Source organism: Nerophis lumbriciformis, linkage group LG14 (assembly GCF_033978685.3).
Source record: "Nerophis lumbriciformis linkage group LG14, RoL_Nlum_v2.1, whole genome shotgun sequence".
Taxonomy (NCBI): Eukaryota; Metazoa; Chordata; class Actinopteri; order Syngnathiformes; family Syngnathidae; genus Nerophis; species Nerophis lumbriciformis.
The window spans coordinates 42008804-42036323 of NC_084561.2; the positions used below are offsets into that span (position 1 = coordinate 42008804).

The following is a 27520-nucleotide window of genomic DNA, read 5'->3' on the forward strand; positions in this document are numbered from 1 at the left end:
TACAAGGACATTCCTAACCTCTCACCTATTTTTATATACTTAAATTATAATAAACTATTAATCTGTCAGGGAAAATGCTGCCTACATACATACATTAACTTTTGGTATAATACTTCTGTCAGGTTCAAACACTGATGACATCTGTTAAACAAGACAAGAAGAAAGGAATTAAACAGAGACATAATTCAAATTTGGCTCAATTGAGGAGAAACGTCTGGGCTGTACCCTTGCACAGTCTCCACCACGCTCTGACGAAAGATTGTACGCCTCCTCTTTTATTTGGACTTTCCCTGATTACATGGCAACAGCTGTTTCTAAGGGACGGGGGTCGTAAACAGCCATCGCCTTTGATTGCAAAACAGTTCAAAGAAAAGGTCTTAAATAGGGCTGCAGCTAACGATTATTTTTCTATCGATTAATCTATAGATTATTTTTTCGATTAATCGGTTAATCTATAGATTATTTTTTCGATTAATCTATAGATTATTTTTCCTTTTACCGATTTTTTTTTAATTTAAAATGAAGAGGAAAAAATAAATGTAGGCCAGTTTTTTCAAAAGGCATGGCTTTTATTTACAAAAAAAAAAGTATGGCCACTAGTCAGTCAACATTGACAACAACATGACAAAATATTCTGTAACAATGTAAACATTTAAAACTTTTAACATTTAACAAAATTAAAAGTAGCTTATTTGCTTTTTAATGTGCAAATATAAAAGTAAACATCCAGTGCAAATCTTAATATTCTGGAATAGTATAAGCATTTCAAAAGTAAAAGTATTGCTTATTTTGCTTTAAAATGTGCAAAAATAAAGATAAACATCCAATACAAAAAAGTGCAAAACGGAAATATTCTGTAACAAGTGTAAACATTTCAACAAAAGTAAAAGTATTGCTTATTTGCTAAAATGTGCAAAAATAAAGCTAAACATCCAATACAAAAAAGTGTACAGTGTAAACATTTCAACAAAAGTAAAAGTATTGCTTATTTTGCTTAATAACACAACAATGATAGTATGATTAAAGTGAAAGTTAATTGTTCGTTTGTACATAGTATATGTAACTGTTAATGTTGTAAAAGGTATTTGCACAACTAATTAACGTTAGCGTTTGTGACACGTCTTGTGCCGTGGGGTTCTTTCAGGACCGACAGACTGAACGCCAGACGGCTTTGCCAGGTTTACAATCTTTTAATTTTACACAAAGTCTTTTCTCTTCCAACTGCGCGGATCGCGCACCTGGGCACGTTTGCGGCGTCGCTCCCGGCGCGCCCCGCCTCGCCGCTCGCTCGCCGCCGCCGCCGCCTCTCCACAGCATTAAAGAGGAGCGCGTCTTTGTAAACACTGAACAGGGACGCCAAACGCGCCTCTCAGAGCGAAACGGTGCTTTAGTTTATGAATTTACAACGCAGATACAAATGACACATTCATGTTTTTGTGTAATAATGACAACGTATACGCACGCGGACGATTGACTTGTTGATGGTGATGGCAAGAACGCTGTCGGGGGTTTTCTTTTCAAATGTTCGTTCATAGCCGTTGTGCTGCTATGATAGGCCATTTCCGCTCGACACAGTGTGCATACAACAACATTATTAGGCCGTTTATTGAAATACTCCCACACTTTTGACGACTTTTGGCGTGCTTTTTTCCCCTCGCTCGCATCGTCTGCTTTGCGCTCCGCCATGACAGTAAAGTAGTGTGACGTAAATATGCGACGCGCCGACGCACAAAAACGGCGTCGACGTATTTACGTAACCGATGACGTCGACTACGTCGACGCGTCGTTTCAGCCTTAGTCTTAAAACAGTTCAAAGAAAAGGTGCCTAGAGGGGAGTCAGGCCCTGCCTCCTCTCCACTTCGTAGATCTCGGGTCAAGACAAAATCTTCCTGTGGATTACAATACATCAAAGAAACCGACGCCTTCATGTAGCTTCCCATCGTACACAGTGGAGTTTTACAAGCCTTTTGCTTGGTAGACAGCTTTTGTCCTCTCGCCGGGAACTCATGGCAACACAAAGTTTTGTGATAACTTAGATACAATTATTCTGACAACTTCTATCTCATTATAATAGTAATGTAATTGAGTTAGTTATGTTGAAGTGATTCCACTATCTATATCCGTATAATTAGATTAGCGCTAGGTAATTACAAAATGCTCTCCTTGGTTTTTATTGTTTGCCTGCTCTGATAGTGCATACCGATAGATTTGCTCTTATCTCTGCTTGACACCGTCAAAGCCCTTCCTTTTGACACATCCTTTGATGCCTGCAGCTGCCATTATGGTTATTAGTTGTTTTGGTTTATCACCGTTCCATAAATCAAACCCAATAATCCTTTTTAATCCGCTGAGCACTCATAGAGTATAGCACTGAAAGACATACACATTTACTGTTATTGGCAGGCTGTTCCTTTATATGTTACATATAACATGAAATTAGATATTGGCAGTCAGATGACGGATGACATCGATTAAACAAGACAAGAAGCAAGGAATCAAACAGAGACAGAATTACATTTGGCTCAATGAGGAGAAACGCGTACACCTGTACCCTTGTACAGTGTCACCACGCTCTGACGAAAGATTGTACGCCTCTTTTATTTGGACTTTCCCTGATTACATGGCGACAGCGGTTTCTAAAGGGACGGGGGTCGTAAACAGCCATCGCCTTTGATTACAAACAGTTCAAAGAAAAGGTCGGTTCAAAGAAAAGTTCGTAAACAGTTCACAGAAAAGGTTGTAAAACAGTTAAAAGAAGAGGTCCCTGGAGGGGAGTCAGGTCCTGCTTCCTCTTCGCTTTGTAGATCTCGGGTCAAGACAAAATACATCAAAGAAACTAGAGATGCGCGGTTTGCGGGCACAACCGCGGAGTCGGCGGATTATCCGCGGATCGGGCGGATGGAATTTAAAAAAAATTAGATTTTATCAGCGGGTCGGGTCGGGTCGGGCGATTGAAATAAAAAAAAATTAGATTTTAAATAGATTCAGGCGGGTGGCAGTTAAACCAATTGGGAAATATATATACATAGTTAAATGTTGTTACCCACATACGAAAAACGAGCAGGCACCTGCAGCATATGCCACAACAGAAGAAGAAAAAAAAAAAGAGTTGGACACTTTTACGGAGCGGAGAAGGCCCCCGACGCCTCGCCGGGGTCCGGGACCGAGGCCCCTTCCCCCGAGAGGGCCCCACCGGGAGCCGTAGCTGAGGCGATCCGCGAGAAGGGCCCGACGCACGTCCAGGGTCACCACCGCGCCCACCGCACCGACACCCCGCCTCGTCCGCCTTCGCCGCGGCCGGCGTCACGCGCAGCAGGTAAGCAGCTTACCTGCCCGCCACCCCCGTGGCCGGGGGCTCGTAACAGGGGTCACTCCGCGCGCTCCGCCCGCGCAGCTTACCTGCCCGCCACCCCTGTTGCCGGGGGCGCGTAACAGGGGTCACTCCGCGCGCAGTGCGCTCACGAAAGGGGTGGGGCTCACCCTGGTTGATATAGACAGCAGGACGGTGGCCATGGAAGTCGGAACCCGCTAAGGAGTGTGTAACAACCCACCTGCCGAATCAACTAGCCCTGAAAATGGATGGCGCTGGAGCGTCGGGCCCATATACCCGGCCGTCGCCGGCAGCGAGACGCGCTTGGAGGTGCGCTCAGCGCGGCTCCCATATTATTGCGCACTGGTGTGCGTCTGGGTCGTGACAGCGTGGCACGCGAATGTCTGTGCTGCGTTGGATCAGTCTCCTTTCTTTAACAGGCAAAAGCTTTATAACCTCACTAATGCCTTGCATCGTCTATATTAGATATATAACAACGGGCGGGTGCGGGCGGATGGCGGGCGGATGCAGTTCTGATCAAATGTTAGATCGGGTGGATTGCGGATGGTTGACGACTTTCTGATGCGGTTGCGGATGAAATAATTGCCTATCCGCGCATCTCTAAAAGAAACAGAACACCTTCATGTTGCTTCCCATCCTACACAGTGGAGTTTTACAAGCCTTCTTCTTGGTAGGCTCAAAGACAGTTTTTGTCTTCTCGCCGGGAACTCATGGCAACACAAAGTTTTGTGATAACTTAGATACAATTATTCTGACAACATCTATGGTGCAGCATATGCAATATTGCTATTTTAACAGCAAAAATATGTGTATTGGCACTTTATAGTGTTACAGTTACGTTAATTATGAAGTGGCGAGCCAATTTGTGTGTTGCTATTTGAGTACTATTGCACCTGACAGTTGACATGGCTGCACGATGAGCTTTTCTAGCCAGTCAGCTGAGCTCACTGTGAGCATCTTGTGTCCTTCAGATGGAAAAGGGTGAGGGTTCAGTCGGCCCAGAATATGACTCTGTTAAAGCCCAGCGGCGCCCAGGGGAGGACAATTGGCACCTGCTAGCTGTTTATCCTCCCCCCTGCTGCCCCCAGCCCACCACCCTGCTCCCCTAGGTAGTAACTTTACTATTGCATTGTATTATCATCGCCCCAGACCAGGGGCCGGCAACCTTTACCATCAAAAGTCTCAACCTCTATTCCAGACTTGGGCAAATTAAGGCCCGTTAAGCTTTTCAATCTGACCTGCCGGACATTCCCAAATATTTTTTTTAGATCTTTAAGATGGAAAGTGTAGTTGCCATTATGATGTGCAGTGATGTTTTCTAATTGCCATAAGTCTTGAACCATACAACGTATTTCAATGGTTGGAATCTGCGCTTTTGCATGATATTTTAGTGACTAGTGTTGTCCTGATACCAATATTATTTCGATACTTTTCGGTACTTTTCGATACTTTTCTAAATAAAGTGGACCAGAAAAAATGGCATTAATGGCTTTATTTTAACAAAAAAGTCTTAGGATGTGGCGGACCGGTACTTTTCAGAGGCGATATGGTACCAAATATGATTCATTAGTATCGCGGTACTATACCAATACCGGTATACCGTACAACCCTACGAGTTACTATGGTAATCTACGTCACATCAGGTCAGACGAGGCACCAAACAGTGTGGGTGGGGAGCGTTTCCACAGAGTGTTTCCAGAGTGGCCAGCCTGAAATGCGGTTGTGAGGAACAGACGTGGAAGGAGATTTTTACAACAAAGTTCTAAAGCTTAGTGATGTATCAGATATATCAGACTGTAGATGTTTTTTGTTTTTTTACCCTTCACGTTGATATTTCGCTTTTTTGTTGCATTTTTGTTGCATTTGGCTTGATTGTAAAATATGTCGTGTGACGTTCATATGTTCTCAATATTCAGGGTTTTATCGTTCATAGAAAAAAATAAAATTCCATTCCGTTTTCAAGGCGTTCTGTCATAACATTTTTCGCATTCAATCAGACTTTATTGTGAGGTTTTGTATTAGTTTTCCTAAATATACAGGTAAAAGCCAGTAAATTAGAATATTTTGAAAAACGTGATTTATTTCAGTAATTGCATTCAAAAGGTGTAACTTGTACATTATATTTATTCATTGCACACAGACTGATGCATTCAAATGTTTATTTCATTTAATTTTGATGATTTGAAGTGGCAACAAATGAAAATCCAAAATTCCGTGTGTCACAAAATTAGAATATTGTGTAAGGGTTAAATTTTGAAGACACCTGGTGCCACAAACTAATCAGCTGATTAACTCAAAACACCTGCAAAGGGCTTTAAATGGTCTCTCAGTCCAGTTCTGAAGCCTACACAAACATGGGGAAGACTTCAGATTTGACAGCTGTCCAAAAGGCAACCATCGACACATTGCACAAGGAGGGAAAGACACGAAAGGTTATTGCTGAAGAGGCTGGCTGTTCTCAGAGCTCTGTGTCCAAACACATTAATGGAGAGGCAAAGGGAAGGAAAAACTGTGGTCAGAAAAAGTGTACAAGCGATAGGGATCACCGCGCCCTGGTCAAGATTGTGAAAAAAAACCCATTCAAAAATGTGGGGGAGATTCAGAAGGAGTGGACAGCTGCTGGAGTCAGTGCTTCAAGATCCACCACCAAGAGACGCTTGAAAGACATGGGTTTCAACTGCCGCATACCTCGTGTCAAGCCACTGTTGACCAAGAAACAGCGCGAAAAGCGTCTCACCTGGGCTAAGGAAAAAAAGAGCTGGACTGCTGCTGAGTGGTCCAAAGTCATGTTTTCTGACGAAAGCAAATTTTGCATTTCCTTTGGAAATCGAGGTCCCAGAGTCTGGAGGAAGACAGGAGAGGCACAGGATCCACGTTGCCTGAAGTCTAGTGTAAAGTCTCCACCATCAGTGATGGTTTGGGGTGCCATGTCATCTGCTGGTGTCGGTCCACTCTGTTTCCTGAGATCCAGGGTCAACGCAGCCGTCTACCAGCAAGTTTTAGAGCACTTCATGCTTCCTGCTGCTGACCTGCTCTATGGAGATGGAGATTTCAAGTTCCAACAGGACTTGGCGCCTGCACACAGCGCAAAATCTACCCGTGCCTGGTTTACGGACCATGGTATTTCTGTTCTAAATTGGCCCGCCAACTCCCCTGACCTTAGCCCCATAGAAAATCTGTGGGGTATTGTGAAAAGGAAGATGCAGAATGCCAGACCCAAAAACGCAGAAGAGTTGAAGGCCACTATCAGAGCAACCTGGGCTCTCATAACACCTGAGCAGTGCCAGAAACTCATCGACTCCATGCCACGCCGCATTAACGCAGTAATTGAGGCAAAAGGAGCTCCAACCAAGTATTGAGTATTGTACATGCTCATATTTTTCATTTTCATACTTTTCAGTTGGCCAACATTTCTAACAATCCCTTTTTTGTATTAGCCTTAAGTAATATTCTAATTTTGTGACACACGGAATTTTGGATTTTCATTTGTTGCCACTTCAAATCATCAAAATTAAATGAAATAAACATTTGAATGCATCAGTCTGTGTGCAATGAATAAATATAATGTACAAGTTACACCTTTTGAATGCAATTACTGAAATAAATCAAGTTTTTCAAAATATTCTAATTTACTGGCTTTTACCTGTAGATATACTGGCCCCCAGACACATTTTTGTTTCTAAATTTGGCCCCCGAGTCAAAATTATTGCCCAGGCCTGCTCTATTCCATCAAAGAAAAATAATCTGGAGCCGCAATTTATAGACCTTTAAAATTTGTAATCTTTTTTTAATTGTATTTTACAGACAAAGGAATTAATCCATGCAGAACTAGACTATTTTTGTTTTTTTGGTACATTCACGGTCCGTGTTTGGAATAATGCTGTTAATAAATTATGGCGTTACTAACGTCGATACTTTTCTATATAATTACAACGCAGTTACCGATACGTCTGATGTAACGTGGCACGCTACTTTTGAAGTGGTCGTGTTGATGTCAACAAGAAAGTGTCCCGGTGAGTTCACTTCATCAAGTACAGCAGCTCTGTACTACACTGCAAAAACTGAAATCTAAGTAAGATTAAATATCTCAAATAAAGGTGATATTTGCTTATTTTCTGTCTGATAAGATAATTCTTCTCACTAAGCAGATTTTATGTTAGACTGTTTTACTTGTTTTAAGTGTTTTGGTCCTAAATGATCTCAGTAAGATATTACAGCTTGTTGCTGAGATTTGATGACATATATTGAGTAAAACATGCTTGAAACTAGAATATCAACTGTTGCAAAGCTGTGTCATCAACACTCTCAAGTATAAAACTACTTTTTTAAAGTAATAATTTCTTATTTCAAGGATGAAAAAAAAAAATCATGACTTTGACACAATTGTGTCTCATACACCTTCCGCCCGAATGCAGCTGAGATAGGCTCCAGCGACCCCGAAAGGGACAAACGGTAGAAAATGGATGGATGGATTAAAACAGATGACAGCCAAATGGACTTTGCTGTTTTATTTTCAATGAAACAATAGAAAATACATACTCGTATAGTAGTACAGTTGTTATTAGTGAGAATATACTTATTTTAAGGTATTTTTGGGTTCATTGAGGTTAGCTAATTAATAAACTTGTTTTGGAAAGTCTTGACAAGCCAAATTTTCTTGTTCTATTGGCAGATAATTTTGCTTAGTTCAAATAAAATGCCCCTAATTTTTGAATTTTTTTTTCTTGTTTTTGAACAGTGTAGTGCAAGCAACTGCCATGACAGATACACACAATGACTACCACTACCATGGGGAAATAATGAACAATTTCAACGCGGTTGTAAATAATGTAATCCTCGAATACAACGTTTGTGGACAAGGAGAGACATAGCCATTAACGCAAGTTCAATTGCTTTATTAACTATCAGTGGACACTACAGAAGCTGCTGTCAGCAAAAATCTCCTTCCAGTCAGTAACTGACCCTGCAGACTATGAATGCTGGGCTATTCTCCGACGTCGTCTTGCAACAGGCACCACCTTTTAAAGGCACACACTCCTACACTCTACTTACTTTCCCTATTAATTAATTGCATCTAATACAGAGTAATTCCATTAGTAATTACATTATTTTGGGGGGGATTTTAACTGTAATTAATTACTTTGTCAAAGTATTTTTCCTAAAACTGATAGTTGGCTCAAGAAGCCAACGTCTTGAGTGTGCAGCAGTCTCTTACCACACAAGGGGTCCCCCTTCCTTTTCCTTTGCCTTCCTCGTGCTCATCCAATCATCAGTCGGGTCTCAGTTTGTACACATTTACGGGCATCGGAAATGACAAAACTCTCAAAAATGCACATTTCCTCTTTTCAGATGTCGAAGGTGCTGTTTGCAACTTCCTCACAGTAAGATTTTTCAAAGCAAAAAACATAACCACCACCGGTTATTTTTATATTTATTTATTTTGTTTTTATTTAGTCATTGGTGGAGCTAAGGATAGTATTTGAATCTTGTTTTTAATATTTTTGTGCAGCACTTTGGAAACATTTTTGTTGTTTAAATGTGCTATATGAATAAAGTGGATTGGTTAGCTTATGATACCATTAGTGGTTTAGCACTCTGCTCCGCCGCTCCAAGTCTGTGGAACGCTCTCCCTGACCACTTGAGGGCACCGCAGACTGTGAATGCTTTTTAAAAAAAAGGCTTAAAAACCCTTCTTTTTAAAAAAGCCTTTTTTTAGATATATGCGTGCGAGTTCTAGTTTTTATTTTTATTATCTTTTTATTTATACACTGTAGCACTTTGAAGTTGTTTGCTCAATGTAAAGTGCTTTTTACAAATAAACTATATTATTATTATTATTATTAGCAGAACACATTTGTTTGAGAATTACAAAGTTTGCGTAATACATTTTTTTACCGACCAAAATAAAATGCAGGTAGTGCGTGCGCACATACAGAAGCAGTCCAAGAGAAGCAAGGAACAATTTGTAGTCATGTTGTTGTTATGATAGAATATACATTCAATGACAGCTGTGCGTGCATGTGTTTCGTACGTACGTAATTACGTCATTACGTACAAGAAGCCGCGAGAGGGCGGGGTATGCTCTGTTAAATACATTGGAAAGTTGGCGCCCTCTAAGCATCTGTGTAAATGCTGCAAACAGCCCATTTAAAAATGTTTGCAAAAAAAAACGTCTGTTCACATAAAAACACATTTATCGGCTGCACATTTTGTCCAAAATAAAAATGAAAAAACAACCACAGTGTAGTGCGATGTTACTGCAACGATATGTACATTTTCTTTCAAATCAGCCCACACGTAAACAGAGCCCTTGTAAAATCATAAATATATATTTTTTTAATAGCCTGTGCACATTGCAAGGCACCCGGAAGCGTGTTCTGTTGTTAAATAAGATTTAATAACAGGAGATAATGTGGCACATTTTGTATAATACCATCCTAAAACGGTTTTAACCGTCCACACACAATCGCTGAAGCTCAGATTGCAAACACTTAGGGCCTGAAAACATCGTGCGCAAAAAAGAAAATAGCGTGTACTATCAGTGGGTGTGTTGCATGTGATCTACGAACAGTGCGTGTGCAAGTGGTGCAGACCGCCTTATTAAATGATCGCACGCGATCATTTTCTGTACATTCATGTTATCCGTAACACCCTTTTTTTAATCGCAATCTAGATAACACTGACACTTAAATCTGTGCGCAAGTCTGTGTGTGCTATAATAACACTTGTAACACCCTTTCTTAATCGCAATCTAGATAACACTGACACTTAATTCTGTGCGCAAGTCTGTGTGTGCTGTAATCTGTAACACCCTTTCTTAATCGCAATCTAGATAACACTGACACTTAATTCCGTGCGCAAGTCTGGAATGACTGAAACCCAAGAAAATGCACAATGAAAGACGTCTTTTCATGTTGGAGATATATGATAGTTATATATTTCCGAAAAAAATAAAATAAAATAAAAAGTCAGCAAACACAAGTGCATCAATTGGATTGATTTTCATGCAAAAGCCATCCAGCAGCTATAAAATAATTTATAAAAATTTCTCAATATGTCTAACATTTTTTATTTCTGACCGTCCAAAATGTTGACACACACACGTAGGATAGAGGATTCTCTGTACATTGTTTTTTTTGTTTTGTTTTCAGCGCGAGCACCGATCCTGCGTATAAGTGCGGAATTGTCAGTTTGCATGTCCTTTTGACACGTGCTAAATAAAACACAAAATAGTACTCGCAAAACGATGATGAGTGTTGATAAAAAAACACATTCAGCATGCTAAAGAATTATATTTGCATTTTCTCCTCCCAGTACTGTGGGCGTTTTGATGATTTGTTTTGCATATTAATGAAGTAATGAAACAAAATGTATTGCACGCCTTATTCTGCTCACTTAATAGACGCAATCCACTTTGCACAGGTTTAGTAGATCAGCATTCAAGGTTCAAGGTTCAACTTTATTGTCCCCGCGGGGAAATTTGTCTTGGGCACAGTGCATCATTGCTTTCTTAACATACCCAAAAACAACAGAACAAAAACACAAGCACAGACACAACCACAACCATACAACTAACATTTAAACATCAGAACATGGAGCTTGATAGACATAGGTGGCACTTTGATGTAGGCATAAAATCTACAGTATGGAGATAAAGATAAAGTACCAATGTGCATTGCACTAGAGCTCATGGATAAAGTGCTGTGTGCTAAAGTGCTTAGTTCTAAAGTGCTATGTGCTAAAGTGCTATGTGCTAAAAAAGTGCTAACCTATGTATTAAAATTCTATTGCACATTGTTGGTCAGCTTAATGGAGGCTGGAACAAATGATAATTTAAGGCGGTTAGATTTGCATAGTGGGACCCGGAGTCTTCTCCCTGATGGCAGGGTTCCATATTCAGGAAAGAGTGGGTGTTGTGAGTTGGAAATAATTTTCTTAGCTTTTTTCCTAACTGCCTGCTCATAGATGCTCTGTATAGGCTCATATTCTTTCCTCCCTACGATTTTCATTGCCGTTTTATGCATGCCGGCCAGTTTGCTTTTTAGCTTAACGGTTAGGTTGCCAAACCATGAGGTGATCCCGTATCTAATGATGCTCTCTACAATGGCACGGTAGAAAATCATCATGATATGGCTGCTTACGCCGTACAATCTTAATCTTCGCAAAAAATATAGCCTCTGTTGCAGTCTATTGCACAGTTTGTCAATATGTGTCTTCCAGCAGAGAAGATTATCAATATGAACCCCTAAATATTTATATGAGGATACCTGGGTGATTTCCTGATTTTTGATGACCACTGGCTCATGGTCAGTCACTTTCCTCGGATCCAAAACCATTTCCTGTGTCTTGGTCACATTTAAAATAAGCATTGACTGTGTGCTATCAGGTTTGCACACGTTTTAGTACATGCAAACTTTTAGTAAATCAGGTCATTAAGGGGCCACAAGAAGGAAGCTGAGGTTGCCGACCCTTGCTCTAGATCATTCCGACTGCACTTGTAAACCAACCAACTTGTATGCACCCTTAAACTGCATTTAATTGTGAAGTCTGCTTCATCAGTCGTCCTCCCATGCTTGTTAGCCCGTCCCTTTTAATTTGATGTGTAATGTGGCTCGTAAAAGGGTCTGGCATGGTGACAACCATTCAGTATGGATGATTGAATGGGTTCAACTCATCATGATTAAGCCTAACCACCTCACCATTAATAAATACTTGCACCTGCTATCACTGACCATGTCACGGTCTACTCAATCATGGTTAAACAGGCCTGGTCTTAGTTCACGCTTTCCTATTTTTTAATTATTTCTTTTCGATTTAGTAATGCTTGTGGAACGCTGAAATGCGTATTTTCCTGTGTTGCCTATGTTGAGGCTCTACTCCCTATTGACTGATCCATGTATTGTCTTTGTAAGTCGTCAATGTTTTCATTTTCAATGTTTTCTGAAGTAGGCCTCAACACAGCAAGTTTATCACGGCGCTGTATTTGGGACTAAAAACTCTTGAATGACTTTGATTAGGCAGTGGTGTCGTGAAATGACCATTTCCCTTGACCAGTTAACAAGCCCTTCCAAAGAACCCTTATAATTCTTACTTGACACAGTCATTTGTCAGTAATATTTCCGGTTGTTGGGGTTCTCAATTTGTATACAGTTAGCTCCGATTTTCAATCCCAAGCCCGCATGCATTTGATAACTGATTGCTGTTTCCCAGATGAATTCAAAGCTTTGAGTGAGGATTAACAGAATTGATGGACATTTACTGCTTATGTTCACTAGTTTGTGCATTTAGTGTCAATTTGCTCTATGTTTGTCATTTAAAGATACGGTTTGTTGTATTTTCTTGAATTTGTACTGTCATAAGCCATGTCTGTTCATGTGAAGAAAGTCTTTGCGCTAGGTCAGGGGTGCTCATTACGTCGATCGCGATCTACCGGTCGATCTCGGAGGGTGTGTCAGTCGATCACCAGCCAGGCATTAAAAAAATAGTCCTAAAAATGAGCGATCATAAATCTTCACTATGACGTCACTTTCGTCACTTGATTGACATTCACGGCACCCGAGGGTCTTCTGAGATGACGCTGGCTGCTGCCAGCTCATTAAAATGACCGACTGGAAGGCGAGAAACACTTTATTTCAACAGACTCTGGCGCCGTACCTGTCGTCAAAACTCCAAAGACCGACTGCACAGTTGCACAGTAAAAGCTCTGCTTCATCCTGCCTGCGCTACCAAAATAAGAGTCTCAGAAAGCTGGCGTGCACAAGCTAGCAAGCTACGGAGTTTGCCGACAATGTATTTCTTGTAAAGTGTATACAAAGGAGTACGGAAGCTGGACAAATACGATGCCAAAAACCAACCACTTTCATGTGGTATTGGACAGAAAGGAGGACTTTTTTTTCTCCTCCATTCGAAAATGCGGACGTTATCATCACCACTGTCTGATTCCAATCAATGCAAGTCATCACAATCAGGTAATACACCAACTTATATTCTTGTCGTCATGAAAGAAAGGAATCTATATGTGTTAAACATGCTTGTATTATCTTTAACCACCTTTAACTTGTTAACAATATTAACTATTTGTGTTAAACATGCTTGTATTATCTTTAAACACCTTTAAGTTGTTAACAATATTAACTATTTGTGTTAAACATGCTTGTATTATTTTTAACCACCTTTAACTTGTTAACAATATTAACTATATGTGTTAAACATGCTTGTATTATCTTTAAACACCTTTAACTTGTTAACAATTTTAACTATATGTGTTTAACATACTTGCATTATCTTTAAACACCTTTAACTTAACAATATTAACTATATGTATTAAACATACTTGTGTTATCATTAAACACCTTTAATGTATTAACAATATTAACTATATGTGTTAAACATGCTTGCATTATCATTAAACACTTTTAACTTGTTAACAAAAACATATATTTCATAAATAAGTAAATATAAATTATATATATGAATGAGGTAGATCCCCACGACTTGATCAATGGAAAAGTAGCTCGCCTGCAGAAAAAGTGTGAGCACCCCTGCGCTAGATCGTTAACTTATGATAGACAATGCCTCAAAAACCCTATTATCATACGGTATTTATTTACCATAGTCAGTGTAGAGGAGTATAAATGTTCTATTATCTAAAAAACTATCCAACACGCATCCATTACTTACAAAAGTTAAAACCAGTGAAGTTGGCACGTTGTGTAATTCGTAAATAAAAACAGAATACAAATCTTTTTCAACTTATATTCAATTGAATAGACTGCAAAGACAAGATACTTAATGTTCGTACTGAGAAACTTAATTTTTGTTTGCAAATAATCATTAACTTAGAATTTCATGGCAGCAACACATTGCAAAAAAGTTGGCATTTTTACCACTGTGTTACATGGCCTTTCCTTTTAACAACAGTCAGTAAACATTTGGGAACTGAGGAGACACATTTTTGAAGCTTTTCAGGTGGAATTCTTTCCCATTCTTGCTTGATGTACAGCTTAAGTTGTTCAACAGTCCGGGGGTCTTCGTTATGGTATTTTAGGCTTCATAATGTGCCACACATTTTCAATGGGAGACATGTCTGGACTACAGGCAGGCCAGTCTAGTACCCGCACTCTTTTACTACGAAGCCACGCTGTTGTAACACGTGCAGATTGTGGCTTGGCATTGTCTTGCTGAAATAAGCAGGGGCGTCCGTGAAAAAGACGTTGCTTGGATGGCAACATATGTTGCTCCAAAACCTGTATGTACCTTTCAGCATCAATGGTGCCTTCACACATGTGTAAGTTACCCATGCTTTGGGCAGTAATACACCCCCATACCATCACAGATTCTGGCTTTTCAACTTTCCGTCTCTTAACAGTCCGGGTGGTTCTTTTCCTCTTTTTTCCAAAGGACACCACATCCACAGTTTCCAAAAACTATTTGAAATGTGGACTCGTCAGACCACAGAACACTTTTAAACTTTGCAACGGTCCATCCTCGATGGACTCGGGCCCAGCGCAGCCGGCGGCATTTCTGGGTGTTGTTGATAAATGGCTTTCGCTTTGCATAGTAATAATAATAACTGGGATTTATATAGCGCTTTTCTAAGTACCCAAAGTCGCTTTACATGTAGAACCCATCATTCGTTCACACCTGGTGGTGGTAAGCTACTTTCATAGCCACAGCTGCCCTGGGGTAGACTGACGGAAGCGTGGCTGCAATTTGCGCCAACGGCCCCTCCGACCACCACCTATCATTCATCATTCAATTCACCGGTGTGAGTGGCACCGGGGGCAAAGGGTGAAGTGTCCCGCCCAAGGACACAACGGCAGCGATTTTTTTTTGGATGGTAAGAGGCGGGGAGCGAACCTGCAACCCTCAGGTTTCTGGCACGGTTGCTCTACCCACTACGCCATGCCGCCCCCCAACAATAGTAGAGTTTTAACTTGCACTTACAGATGTAGCGACCAACTGTAGTTACTGACAGTGGTTTTCTGAAGTGTTCCTGTGCCCATGTGGTGATATCCTTTACACACTGATGGCGCTTTTTGATGCAGGTCCCTAATATCATCGTTTACGTGCAGTAATTTCTCCAGATTCTTTTTGATGATATTACGGACCGTAGATGGTGAAATCCCTAAATTTCTTGCAATAGCTGGTTGAGAAATGTTGTTCTTAAACTGTTCGACAATTTGCTCACGCATTTGTTCACAAAGTGGTGACCCTCGCCCCGTCCTTGTTTGTGAATGACTGAGCATTTCATGGAAGCTGCTTTTATACCCAATCATGGCACCCACCTGTTCCCAACTAGCCTGTTCACCTGTGGGATGTTCCAAATACCGTATTTTCCGCACCATAAGCCGCCCTGGGTTATAAGCCGCGCCTTCAATGAACGGCATATTTCAAAACTTTGTCCACCTATAAGCCGCCCCGTGTTATAAGCCGCATCTAACTGCGCTAAAGGAATGTCAAAAAAACAGTCAGATAGGTCAGTCAAACTTTAATAATATATTAAAAACCAGCGTGATGTGGGCGCGCATGGAGTCGTATATCAACATGGACGGAGCTGCGTGAAAAAAGCCACCCGGCCTCTTCGCGTAAACTTACCTTAACCACTCGCTCATCTTTTCTTCATCCATCCATCCCTTCGAGTTAGCTTTTATGATGACGCCGGCTGGAAAGGTCTCTTTTGGCAAGGTCTTCCTTTTGAATATCACCATGGGTGGAAGTTTCTGGCCATTAGCATGGCAAGCTAGAACCACAGTGAAGGATGACTTCTCATTCCCTGTGGTGCGAATATTCACCGTACGTGCTCCCGTTGTATCCACAGTGCGGTTCACAGGAATATCAAAAGTCAGTGGAACCTCGTCCATGTTGATAATGTTCTCTGGCCGGATCTTTTTTTCAGCTATCTTGTTTTTACAATATGCACGGAAAGTAGCCAGCTTTTCTTGAAAGTCTTTAGGCAGTTGCTGCGAAATAGTAGTCCGTGTGCGGATGGAGAGATTGCGTCTTTTCATGAACCGGAAACCTGTCGCTTAGTAGGAGCCATTTTGTGGTCTTTACAGATGTAAACACACAAAGGAAATGAAACGTAATATCCGCGCGCTTCTTCTTCTTCTTCTACGCGGGCGGGTGGTTGCTTACAGTAGAAGAAGAAGCGCTTCCTCTTCTATGGGGGCGGGTGCTTACCTTGGCGGTTGCTTGCGTAGAAGAAGAAGCACTTCCTCTTCTACGGGGAAAAAAGATGGCGGCTGTTTACCGTAGTTGCGAGACCGAAACTTTATGAAAATGAATCTTAATATTAATCCATATATAAAGCGCACCGGGTTATAAGCCGCACTGTCAGCTTTTGAGTAAATTTGTGGTTTTTAGGTGCGGCTAATAGTGCGGAAAATACGGTAAGTCTTGCATTCTTCAAATTTCTCAGTCTTTTTTTTTGCCACTTGTGCCAGCTTTTTTGAAACAGGTCGCAGGCATCAAATTCCAAATGAGCTAATATTTGGAAAAAAAAATAAGGTTTTCCAGTTCGAACGTTGAGTATCTTGTCTTTGCAGTCTATTCAATTGAAAATAGGTTGAAAAGGATTTGCAAATCATTGTATTCTGTTTTTATTTACCATTTATACAACGTGACAACGTCTCTGGTTTTGGATTTTGTATATAGCTGGCAGAAAGTTACATAAATGGCTCCTATGACTCACTGGCCTTGCTCATGGTTAGTTTTTTGATGGGGAATATGGATCAGATTGTGAGTGATGGATCACAGCTATGACAAGTTGACCTGCACTGAGCTTTTAGAGGCATTTCTGCCACAGCTAATCTCGGTCTCACTGTGCATCCATGTTAAAATGCCATGCATGGACTCGCTGCTGTGAGATAAATGATGCAGCCAAGGCTATATATCTCACTAAAGAGGTGAATAGGAAAGGTAGACATTTATCTTACTTTGTCAAGTCATTATTTTTACTGATTGTCAGAGGGATTTATTTAGGTGGTTTTTGAAGTCATGTCTTTATTCTTAATCTTTGTTTGCAGCTCTTGTGGCTTTTTGGAATAGATTTTTTTTTTACCATTCTAGTCCCATTGCATGCTTTGAATGTTGTCCCTTGACAGCATGTATTGTGTCATCTAGCTGACTAGTTGTTTATACCTCCTTTTGTGTTTGACTATGACAATTGGAGTTGTGTTGCTGATGAATTTTTCCCTCGCTTTATCTACTCTGCTCTTTAATTCCTTCATTTTTACTAGAGATGTCCGATAATGGCTTTTTTTGCCGATATCCGATATTACGATATTGTCCAACTTTTAATTACCCATTCCGATATCAACCGATACCGATATATACAGGTAAAAGCCAGTAAATTAGAATATTTTGAAAAACTTGATTTATTTCAGTAATTGCATTCAAAAGGTGTAACTTGTACATTATATTTATTCATTGCACACAGACTGATGCATTCAAATGTTTATTTCATTTAATTTTGATGATTTGAAGTGGCAACAAATGAAAATCCAAAATTCCGTGTGTCACAAAATTAGAATATTACTTAAGGCTAATACAAAAAAGGGATTTTTAGAAATGTTGGCCAACTGAAAAGTATGAAAATGAAAAATATGAGCATGTACAATACTCAATACTTGGTTGGAGCTCCTTTTGCCTCAATTACTGCGTTAATGCGGCGTGGCATGGAGTCGATGAGTTTCTGGCACTGCTCAGGTGTTATGAGAGCCCAGGTTGCTCTGATAGTGGCCTTCAACTCTTCTGCGTTTTTGGGTCTGGCATTCTGCATCTTCCTTTTCACAATACCCCACAGATTTTCTATGGGGCTGAGGTCAGGGGAGTTGGCGGGCCAATTTAGAACAGAAATACCATGGTCTGTAAACCAGGCACGGGTAGATTTTGCGCTGTGTGCAGGCGCCAAGTCCTGTTGGAACTTGAAATCTCCATCTCCATAGAGCAGGTCAGCAGCAGGAAGCATGAAGTGCTCTAAAACTTGCTGGTAGACGGCTGCGTTGACCCTGGATCTCAGGAAACAGAGTGGACCGACACCAGCAGATGACATGGCACCCCAAACCATCACTGATGGTGGAAACTTTACACTAGACTTCAGGCAACGTGGATCCTTTGCCTCTCCTGTCTTCCTCCAGACTCTGGGACCTCGATTTCCAAAGGAAATGCAAAATTTGCATGGTTGGGTGATGGTTTGGGGTGCCATGTCATCTGCTGGTGTCGGTCCACTCTGTTTCCTGAGATCCAGGGTCAACGCAGCCGTCTACCTGCAAGTTTTAGAGCACTTCATGCTTCCTGCTGCTGACCTGCTCTATGGAGATGGAGATTTCAAGTTCCAACAGGACTTGGCGCCTGCACACAGCGCAAAATCTACCCGTGCCTGGTTTACGGACCATGGTATTTCTGTTCTAAATTGGCCCGCCAACTCCCCTGACCTTAGCCCCATAGAAAATCTGTGGGGTATTGTGAAAAGGAAGATGCAGAATGCCAGACCCAAAAACGCAGAAGAGTTGAAGGCCACTATCAGAGCAACCTGGGCTCTCATAACACCTGAGCAGTGCCAGAAACTCATCGACTCCATGCCACGCCGCATTAACGCAGTAATTGAGGCAAAAGGAGCTCCAACCAAGTATTGAGTATTGTACATGCTCATATTTTTCATTTTCATACTTTTCAGTTGGCCAACATTTCTAAAAATCCCTTTTTTGTATTAGCCTTAAGTAATATTCTAATTTTGTGACACACGGAATTTTGGATTTTCATTTGTTGCCACTTCAAATCATCAAAATTAAATGAAATAAACATTTGAATGCATCAGTCTGTGTGCAATGAATAAATATAATGTACAAGTTACACCTTTTGAATGCAATTACTGAAATAAATCAAGTTTTTCAAAATATTCTAATTTACTGGCTTTTACCTGTACAGTCATGGAATTAACACATTATTATGCCTAATTTTTGTTGGCCCCTCTAGATGCATTAAACAATGTAACAAGGTTTTCCAAAATAAATCAACTCAAGTTATGGGGAAAAAAATGCCAACATGGCACTGCCATATTTATTATTGAAGTCACTCACTCATCAATCAATCAATGTTTATTTATATAGCCCTAAATCACAAGTGTCTCAAAGGGCTGCACAAGCCACGATGACATCCTCGGTTCAGAGCCCACAAAAAGGCAAGGAAAAACTCACAACCCAGTGGGATGTCAATATGAATGACTATGAGAAACCTTGGAGAGGACCCCCCACTTCTAGGGGAGACCGGATGCAATGGACGACGAGTGGGTTTAGCATAATATCGTGAAAGTCCAGTCCATAGTGGATCTAACATAATAGTGTGAGTCCAGTCCATAGTGGATCTAACATAATAGTGAGAGTCCAGTCCATAGTGGATCTAACATAATAGTGTGAGAGTCCAGTCCATAGGGGATCTAACATAATAGTGTGAGTCCAGTCCATAGTGGATCTAACATAATAGTGTGAGAGTCCAGTCCGTAGTGGATCTAACATAATAGTGTGAGTCCAGTCCATAGTGGATCTAACATAATAGTGAAAGTCCAGTCCATAGTGGATCTAACATAATAGTGTGAGTCCAGTCCATAGTGGATCTAACATAATAGTGTGAGTCCAGTCCATAGTGGATCTAACATAATAGTGTGAGAGTCCAGTCCATAGTGGATCTAACATAATAGTGTGAGTCCAGTCCATAGTGGATCTAACATAATAGTGTGAGAGTCCAGTCCGTAGTGGATCTAACATAATAGTGTGAGTCCAGTCCATAGTGGATCTAACATAATAGTGAAAGTCCAGTCCATAGTGGATCTAACATAATAGTGTGAGTCCAGTCCATAGTGGATCTAACATAATAGTGTGAGTCCAGTCCATAGTGGATCTAACATAATAGTGTGAGAGTCCAGTCCATAGTGGATCTAACATAATAGTGTGAGTCCAGTCCATAGTGGATCTAACATAATAGTGAAAGTCCAGTCCATAGTGGATCTAACATAGTAGTGAGAGTCCAGTCCATAGTGGGTCAAACATAATAGAGAGAGTCCAGTCCATAGTGGATCTAACATAATAGTGAGAGTCCAGTCCATACTGGATCTAACATAATAGTGTGAGTCCAGTCCATAGTGGATCTAACATAATAGTGTGAGTCCAGTCCTTAGTGGATCTAACATAATAGTGTGAGAGTCCAGTCCATAGTGGATCTAACATAATAGTGTGAGTCCAGTCCATAGTGCATCTAACATAATAGTGAGAGTCCAGTCCATAGTGGATCTAACATAATAGAGAGAGTCCAGTCCATAGTGGATCTAACATAATAGTGTGAGTCCAGTCCATAGTGGATCTAACATAATAGTGAGAGTCCAGTCCATAGTGGATCTAACATAATAGAGAGAGTCCAGTCCATAGTGGATCTAACATAATAGAGAGAGGCCAGTCCATAGTGGATCTAACATAATAGTGAGAGTCCAGTCCATAGTGGATCTAACATAATGGTGAGAGTCTAGTCCATAGTGGATCTAACATAATAGAGAGAGTCCAGTCCATAGTGGATCTAACATAATAGTGTGAGTCCAGTCCATAGTGGATCTAACATCATAGTGTGAGAGTCCAGTCTATAGTGGATCTAACATAATAGTGTGAGTCCAGTCCATAGTGGATCTAACATAATAGAGAGAGTCCAGTCCATAGTGGATCTAACATAATAGTGAGAGTCCGGTCCATAGTGGATCTAACATGATAGTGAGAGTCCAGTCCATAGTGGATCTAACATAATAGTGTGAGTCCAGTCCATAGTGGATCTAACATAATAGTGAAAGTCCAGTCCATAGTGGATCTAACATGATAGTGAGAGTCCAGTCCATAGTGGATCTAACATAATAGTGAGAGTCCAGTCCATAGTGGATCTAACATAATAGAGAGAGTCCAGTCCATAGTGGATCTAACATAATAGTGAGAGTCCAGTCCATAGTGGATCTAACATAATAGTGAGAGTCCAGTCCATAGTGGATCTAACATAATAGTGTGAGAGTCCAGTCCATAGTGGATCTAACATAATAGTGAGAGTCCAGTCCATAGTGGATCTAACATAATAGTGTGAGAGTCCAGTCCATAGTAGATCTAACATAATATTGTGAGAGTCCAGTCCATAGTGGATCTAACATAATAGTGTGAGTCCAGTCCATAGTGGATCTAACATAATAGTGAGAGTCCAGTCCATAGTGGATCTAACATAATAGTGAAAGTCCAGTCCATAGTGGATCTAACATAATAGTGAGAGAGTCCAGTCTATAGTGGATCTAACATATTAGTGAGAGACTCCAGTCTATAGTGGATCTAACATAATAGTGAGAGTCCAGTCCATAGTGGATCTAACATAATAGTGTGAGAGTCCAGTCCATAGGGGATCTAACATAATAGTGAGAGTTCAGTCCATAGTGGATCTAACATAATAGAGAGAGTCCAGTCCATAGTGGATCTAACATAATAGTGTGAGTCCAGTCCATAGTGGATCTAACATAATAGTGTGAGTCCAGTCCATAGTGGATCTAACATAATAGAGAGAGTCCAGTCCATAGTGGATCTAACATAATAGTGTGAGTCCAGGCCATAGTGGATCTAACATAATAGTGAGAGTCCAGTCCATAGTGGATCTAACATAATAGTGAGAGTCCAGTCCATAGTGGATCTAACATAATAGTGAGAGTCCAGTCCATAGTGGATCTAACATAATAGTGAGAGAGTCCAGTCTATAGTGGATCTAACATATTAGTGAGAGACTCCAGTCTATAGTGGATCTAACATAATAGTGAGAGTCCAGTCCATAGTGGATCTAACATAATAGTGAGAGTCCAGTCCATAGTGGATCTAACATAATAGAGGGAGTCCAGTCCATAGTGGATCTAACATAATAGTGTGAGTCCAGTCCATAGTGGATCTAACATAATAGTGAAAGTCCAGTCCATAGTGGATCTAACATAATAGTGTGAGTCCAGTCCATAGTGGATCTAACATAATAGTGTGAGAGTCCAGTCCATAGTGGATCTAACATAATAATGTGAGAGTCCAGTCCATAGTGGATCTAACATAATAGTGTGAGAGTCCAGTCCATAGTGGATCTAACATAATAGTGAGAGTCCAGTCCATAGTGGATCTAACATAATAGTGAGAGTCCAGTCCATAGTGGATCTAACATAATAGAGAGAGTCCAGTCCATAGTGGATCTAACATAATAGTGTGAGTCCAGTCCATAGTGGATCTAACATAATAGTGAGAGTCCAGTCCATAGTGGATCTAACATAATAGTGAGAGTCCAGTCCATAGTGGATCTAACATAATAGAGAGAGTCCAGTCCATAGTGGATCTAACATAATAGTGTGAGTCCAGTCCATAGTGGATCTAACATAATAGTGAGAGTCCAGTCCATAGTGGATCTAACATAATAGTGAGAGTCCAGTCCATCCCGAGCGGAGACGGGTCAGCAGCGCAGAGATATCCCCAACCGATGCACAGGCGGGGCAGCACGGTGGAAGAGGGGTTAGTGCGTCTGCCTCACAATACGAAGGTCCCGAGTAGTCTTGGGTTCAATCCCGGTTTCGGGATCTTTCTGTGTGGAGTTTGCATGTTCTCCCCGTGACTGCGTGGGTTCCCTGCGGGTACTCCGGCTACCTCCCACCTCCAAAGACATGCACCTGGGGATAGGTTGATTGGCAACACTAAATGGTCCCTAGTGTGTGAATGTGAGTGTGAATGTTGTCTGTCTATCTGTGTTGGCCCCTGAGGGGGCAACTTGTCCAGGGTGTACCCCGCCTTCCGCCCGATTGTAGCTAAGATAGGCTCCAGCGACCCCAAAGGGAATAAGCGACCAACACCAGCAGATGACATGGCACCCCAAACCATCACTGATGGTGGAAACTTTACACTAGACTTCAGGCAACGTGGATCCTGTGCCTCTCCTGTCTTCCTCCAGACTCTGGGACCTCGATTTCCAAAGGAAATGCAAAATTTGCATGGTTGGGTGATGGTTTGGGGTGCCATGTCATCTGCTGGTGTCGGTCCACTCTGTTTCCTGAGATCCAGGGTCAACGCAGCCGTCTACCAGCAAGTTTTAGAGCACTTCATGCTTCCTGCTGCTGACCTGCTCTATGGAGATGGAGATTTCAAGTTCCAACAGGACTTGGCGCCTGCACACAGCGCAAAATCTACCCGTGCCTGGTTTATGGACCATGGTATTTCTGTTCTAAATTGGCCCGCCAACTCCCCTGACCTTAGCCCCATAGAAAATCTGTGGGGTATTGTGAAAAGGAAGATGCAGAATGCCAGACCCAAAAACGCAGAAGAGTTGAAGGCCACTATCAGAGCAACCTGGGCTCTCATAACACCTGAGCAGTGCCAGAAACTCATCGACTCCATGCCACGCCGCATTAACGCAGTAATTGAGGCAAAAGGAGCTCCAACCAAGTATTGAGTATTGTACATGCTCATATTTTTCATTTTCATACTTTTCAGTTGGCCAACATTTCTAAAAATCCCTTTTTTGTATTAGCCTTAAGTAATATTCTAATTTTGTGACACACGGAATTTTGGATTTTCATTTGTTGCCACTTCAAATCATCAAAATTAAATGAAATAAACATTTGAATGCATCAGTCTGTGTGCAATGAATAAATATAATGTACAAGTTACACCTTTTGAATGCAATTACTGAAATAAATCAAGTTTTTCAAAATATTCTAATTTACTGGCTTTTACCTGTATATCGGTATCGGTTGATATTGGAATCGGTAATTAAGAGTTGGACAATATCGGATATCGGCAACAAAGTTATAGGACATCTCTACTTTTTACTCTAAATGCCGTTCTTATTCCCTTTCACACTAATCTTTAATGTAACCTCCATCTCATTGACCTATGTCTCTCCCTCCAGCCTTTATCAGCCCCCCAGGCCCAGACCCTCAGCTGTGTGGAGTCCTTGTGCTGCTACCAACATGGGCAGAGCGGCTGTACCCGCCTGGGCCACCTCCTGGAGCAAATGACCGGGCCGTGCTCTACCACTGGCAACCATTGCCACACATCCAGCCGCAACAACAGGTGGGGAGGACGACGACGACGGCAAGAAATTATTTTCAGTCAAGATGAAAGTCCACCACCGCCGCCGCCGCCACGTGGTTTTGAATATTCAGTCTGCAGGCCTGAACGTTCCAGTTCATAATGTGGCTACAGTTCTAAGATTACTGGTCAGGTCCAGTATAAGGTTAAGCATATGATGGACAAGCCTCTGGAGGAGCACTTAAACAAAGTGCGTACGTCTTGATGGCATTACAATTGTACTTCTATAATTCCACTAAGTGTAGCGAGGAGACCAAACTGAAAGCTTTAACCCATAGCCACACTCATGTATCATCCAGAATAATTAATTATACACAACATGATAGTGGATTGTGATGGTCATACTTAAGCATGTTGATGTGAATATCTGGCAGCCCACTCCTAGTATAGGACCTGCCATAATACGCAGGCATGCATTAGGCCTCAGTATTACACTATATAACCTATTTTCTCTTTCGGCCATGCAGTTATTGTTGGTATATGCCCCCTGTATCTTTACAGCGTATGCTTCGGTCTCTGTCATGTTTGCCTCCATTGTTTCTGCCTCATACCATTTCATGAGTGAGTTGGTCTGATGAGCCACCTATCAGGGACACGTATTAAGCACTTTAACAGATGACTCCATAATCTATACAGCATGTGTAACATTACACTTATTTACAACGGTTAGATTGCGTTCCAAATACCTCGTTACAAGAGCACCGGCTAAATATTGTCAACTGGTGACTGAAATTCAGGACTTCAGTGGCCAGATTTAATGGATGCACCATTACATTATTGTACAGTGTGGGTCTAATTTTTAAGTCTGGGTTGAAAACACGATTTTTTTTCTTCTCCTTGCTATCTGTTTCTGTGTGAGATCTGTTGGTTCAGTATAGGGATGTCCCGATCCAGGTTTTTGCACTTCCGATCCGATACCGATGTTGTTTTTGCACTTCCGATCCGATACCGACCGTTACCGATACTGATGTATTAAAGTGTAAAGTTATTTAGCCTACTTAGTTGTCAGAATCATGTTGAAAAGGGTTTTAGTACTCTTGACTAGCCAGCTGAATTAGGGGAGTTTTTAAATAATACACAATGGTTGGTAACAAGAAACTGACCTGTTTATTCAAGGATAAACACAAAATAGACAAAATTATACATGACAAACAGAAATGGCATCATTGAACTAGGGCTGAGCGATATGGCCTTTTTTTAATATTGCGATATTTTAAGGCCATATTGCGATACACGATATCAATCAATCAATCAATCAATGTTTATTTATATAGCCCTAAATCACAAGTGTCTCAAAGGGCTGCACAAGCCACAACGACATCCTCGGTACAGCCCACATAAGGGCAAGGAAAAACTCACCCCAGTGGGACGTCGATGTGAATGACTATGAGAAACCTTGGAGAGGACCGCCTATGTGGGTAACCCCCCCCTCTAGGGAGACCGAATGCAATGGATGTCGAGTGGGTCTAACATAATATTGTGAGAGTCCAGTCCATAGTGGATCCAGCATAACAGTAAGAGTCCAGTCCACAGTGGGGTCAGCAGGAAACCATCCCGAGCAGAGACGGGTCAGCAGCGCAGAGATGTTCCCAACCGATATACAGGCGAGCGGTCCACCCCGGGTCCCGACCCCGGACAGCCAGCACCCCATCCATGGCCACCGGATCTGTGTGTCTCCCCTTCCACAAGGGATAGGGGGGAGCAGAGGAGAAAAGAAAAGAAACGGCAGATCAACTGGTCTAAAAAAAGGGGGGCTATTCAAAGGCTAGAGTATACAAATGAGTTTTGAGATGGGACTTAAATGTTTCTACTGAGGTAGCATCTCTAACTGTTACCGGGAGGGCATTCCATAGTACTGGAGCCCCAATAGAAAACGCTCTATAGCCCGCAGACTTTTTTTGGGCTCTGGGAATCACTAATAAGCCGGAGTTCTTTGAACGCAGATTTCTTGCCGGGACATATGGTACAATACAATCGGCAAGATAGGCTGGAGCTAGACCGTGTAGTATTTTATACGTAAGTAGTAAAACCTTAAAGTCACATCTTAAGTGCACAGGAAGCCAGTGCAGGTGAGCCAGTATAGGTATATATATAAGTATATATGCATGTAAAGGTATATACAGTATAGGCGTAATATGATCAAACTTTCTTGTTCTTGTCAAAAGTCTAGCAGCAGCATTTTGTACCAACTGTAATCTTTTAATGCTAGACATAGGGAGACCCGAAAATAATACGTTACAGTAATCGAGACGAGACGTAACGAACGCATGAATAATGATCTCAGCGTCGCTAGTGGACAAAATGGAACGAATTTTAGCGATATTACGGAGATGAAAGAAGGCCGTTTTAGTAACACTCTTAATGTGTGACTCAAACGAGAGAGTTGGGTCGAAGATAATACCCAGATTCTTTACTGAGTCGCTTTGTGTAATTGTTTGTATATCTCGATATTTTGCCTTAGCCTTGAATGAACACTTGATGCATATAATCACAGCAGTATGATGATTCTATGTGTTTTGATTGATTGATTGAGACTTTTATTAGTTTTATTAGTAGGTTGCACAGTGAAGTACATATTCCGTACAATTGACCACTAAATGGTAACACCCCAATAAGTTTTTCAACTTGTTTAAGTCGGGTTCCACTTAAATTGATTCAAGATACAGATATATACTATCATCATAATACAGTCATCACACAAGATAATCACATTGAATTATTTACATTATTTATAATCCAGGGTGTGGAGGGGGGCGCCGGATGTAAGTGTCAAAAAGACAGCCAAAAGAGTTTGATATGAGAATAAATCTAAAGTTAAAATATAGGGTAGAAATGCACCCATTTGCAGGAAATGTAGTCTTGATTTTCAACATTTTCTTTCAAGGCTTGCATGTCTACATTAAAACATTCTTCTTCATACTGCATTAATATATGCTACTTTTAAACTTTCATGCAGAGAAGGAAATCACAACAAAAAAAAATCACTAATTTTTTCATACGGTGTTGATGTGGAAATTTTTGCCTCGGCATTTTGATGGTGTGGGCGTGTGGCACCGAATGGAGATAA

General features: G+C 41.2%; 1 protein-coding gene across 4 annotated transcripts in view; it reads left to right on the forward strand.

Moving 5' to 3' along the window:
* Positions 1–27520, forward strand: part of atp11b (ATPase phospholipid transporting 11B) — a 183507-nt gene that overhangs the window by 131001 nt on the left and 24986 nt on the right. For 3 of the 4 annotated variants that reach the window (XR_009816853.2, XM_061975516.2, XM_061975517.2), the window contains one exon: positions 24272–24435. Coding sequence is in view for 2 of the 4 variants with exons in the window: in XM_061975516.2 (XP_061831500.1) it covers positions 24272–24435 (164 nt within the window). In the remaining 2 variants the exon portion in view is untranslated. Of the gene's footprint in view, positions 1–4302; positions 4441–24271; positions 24436–27520 lie in introns of those variants that run through there. The other variant, XR_009816854.2, reaches the window with a different exon arrangement.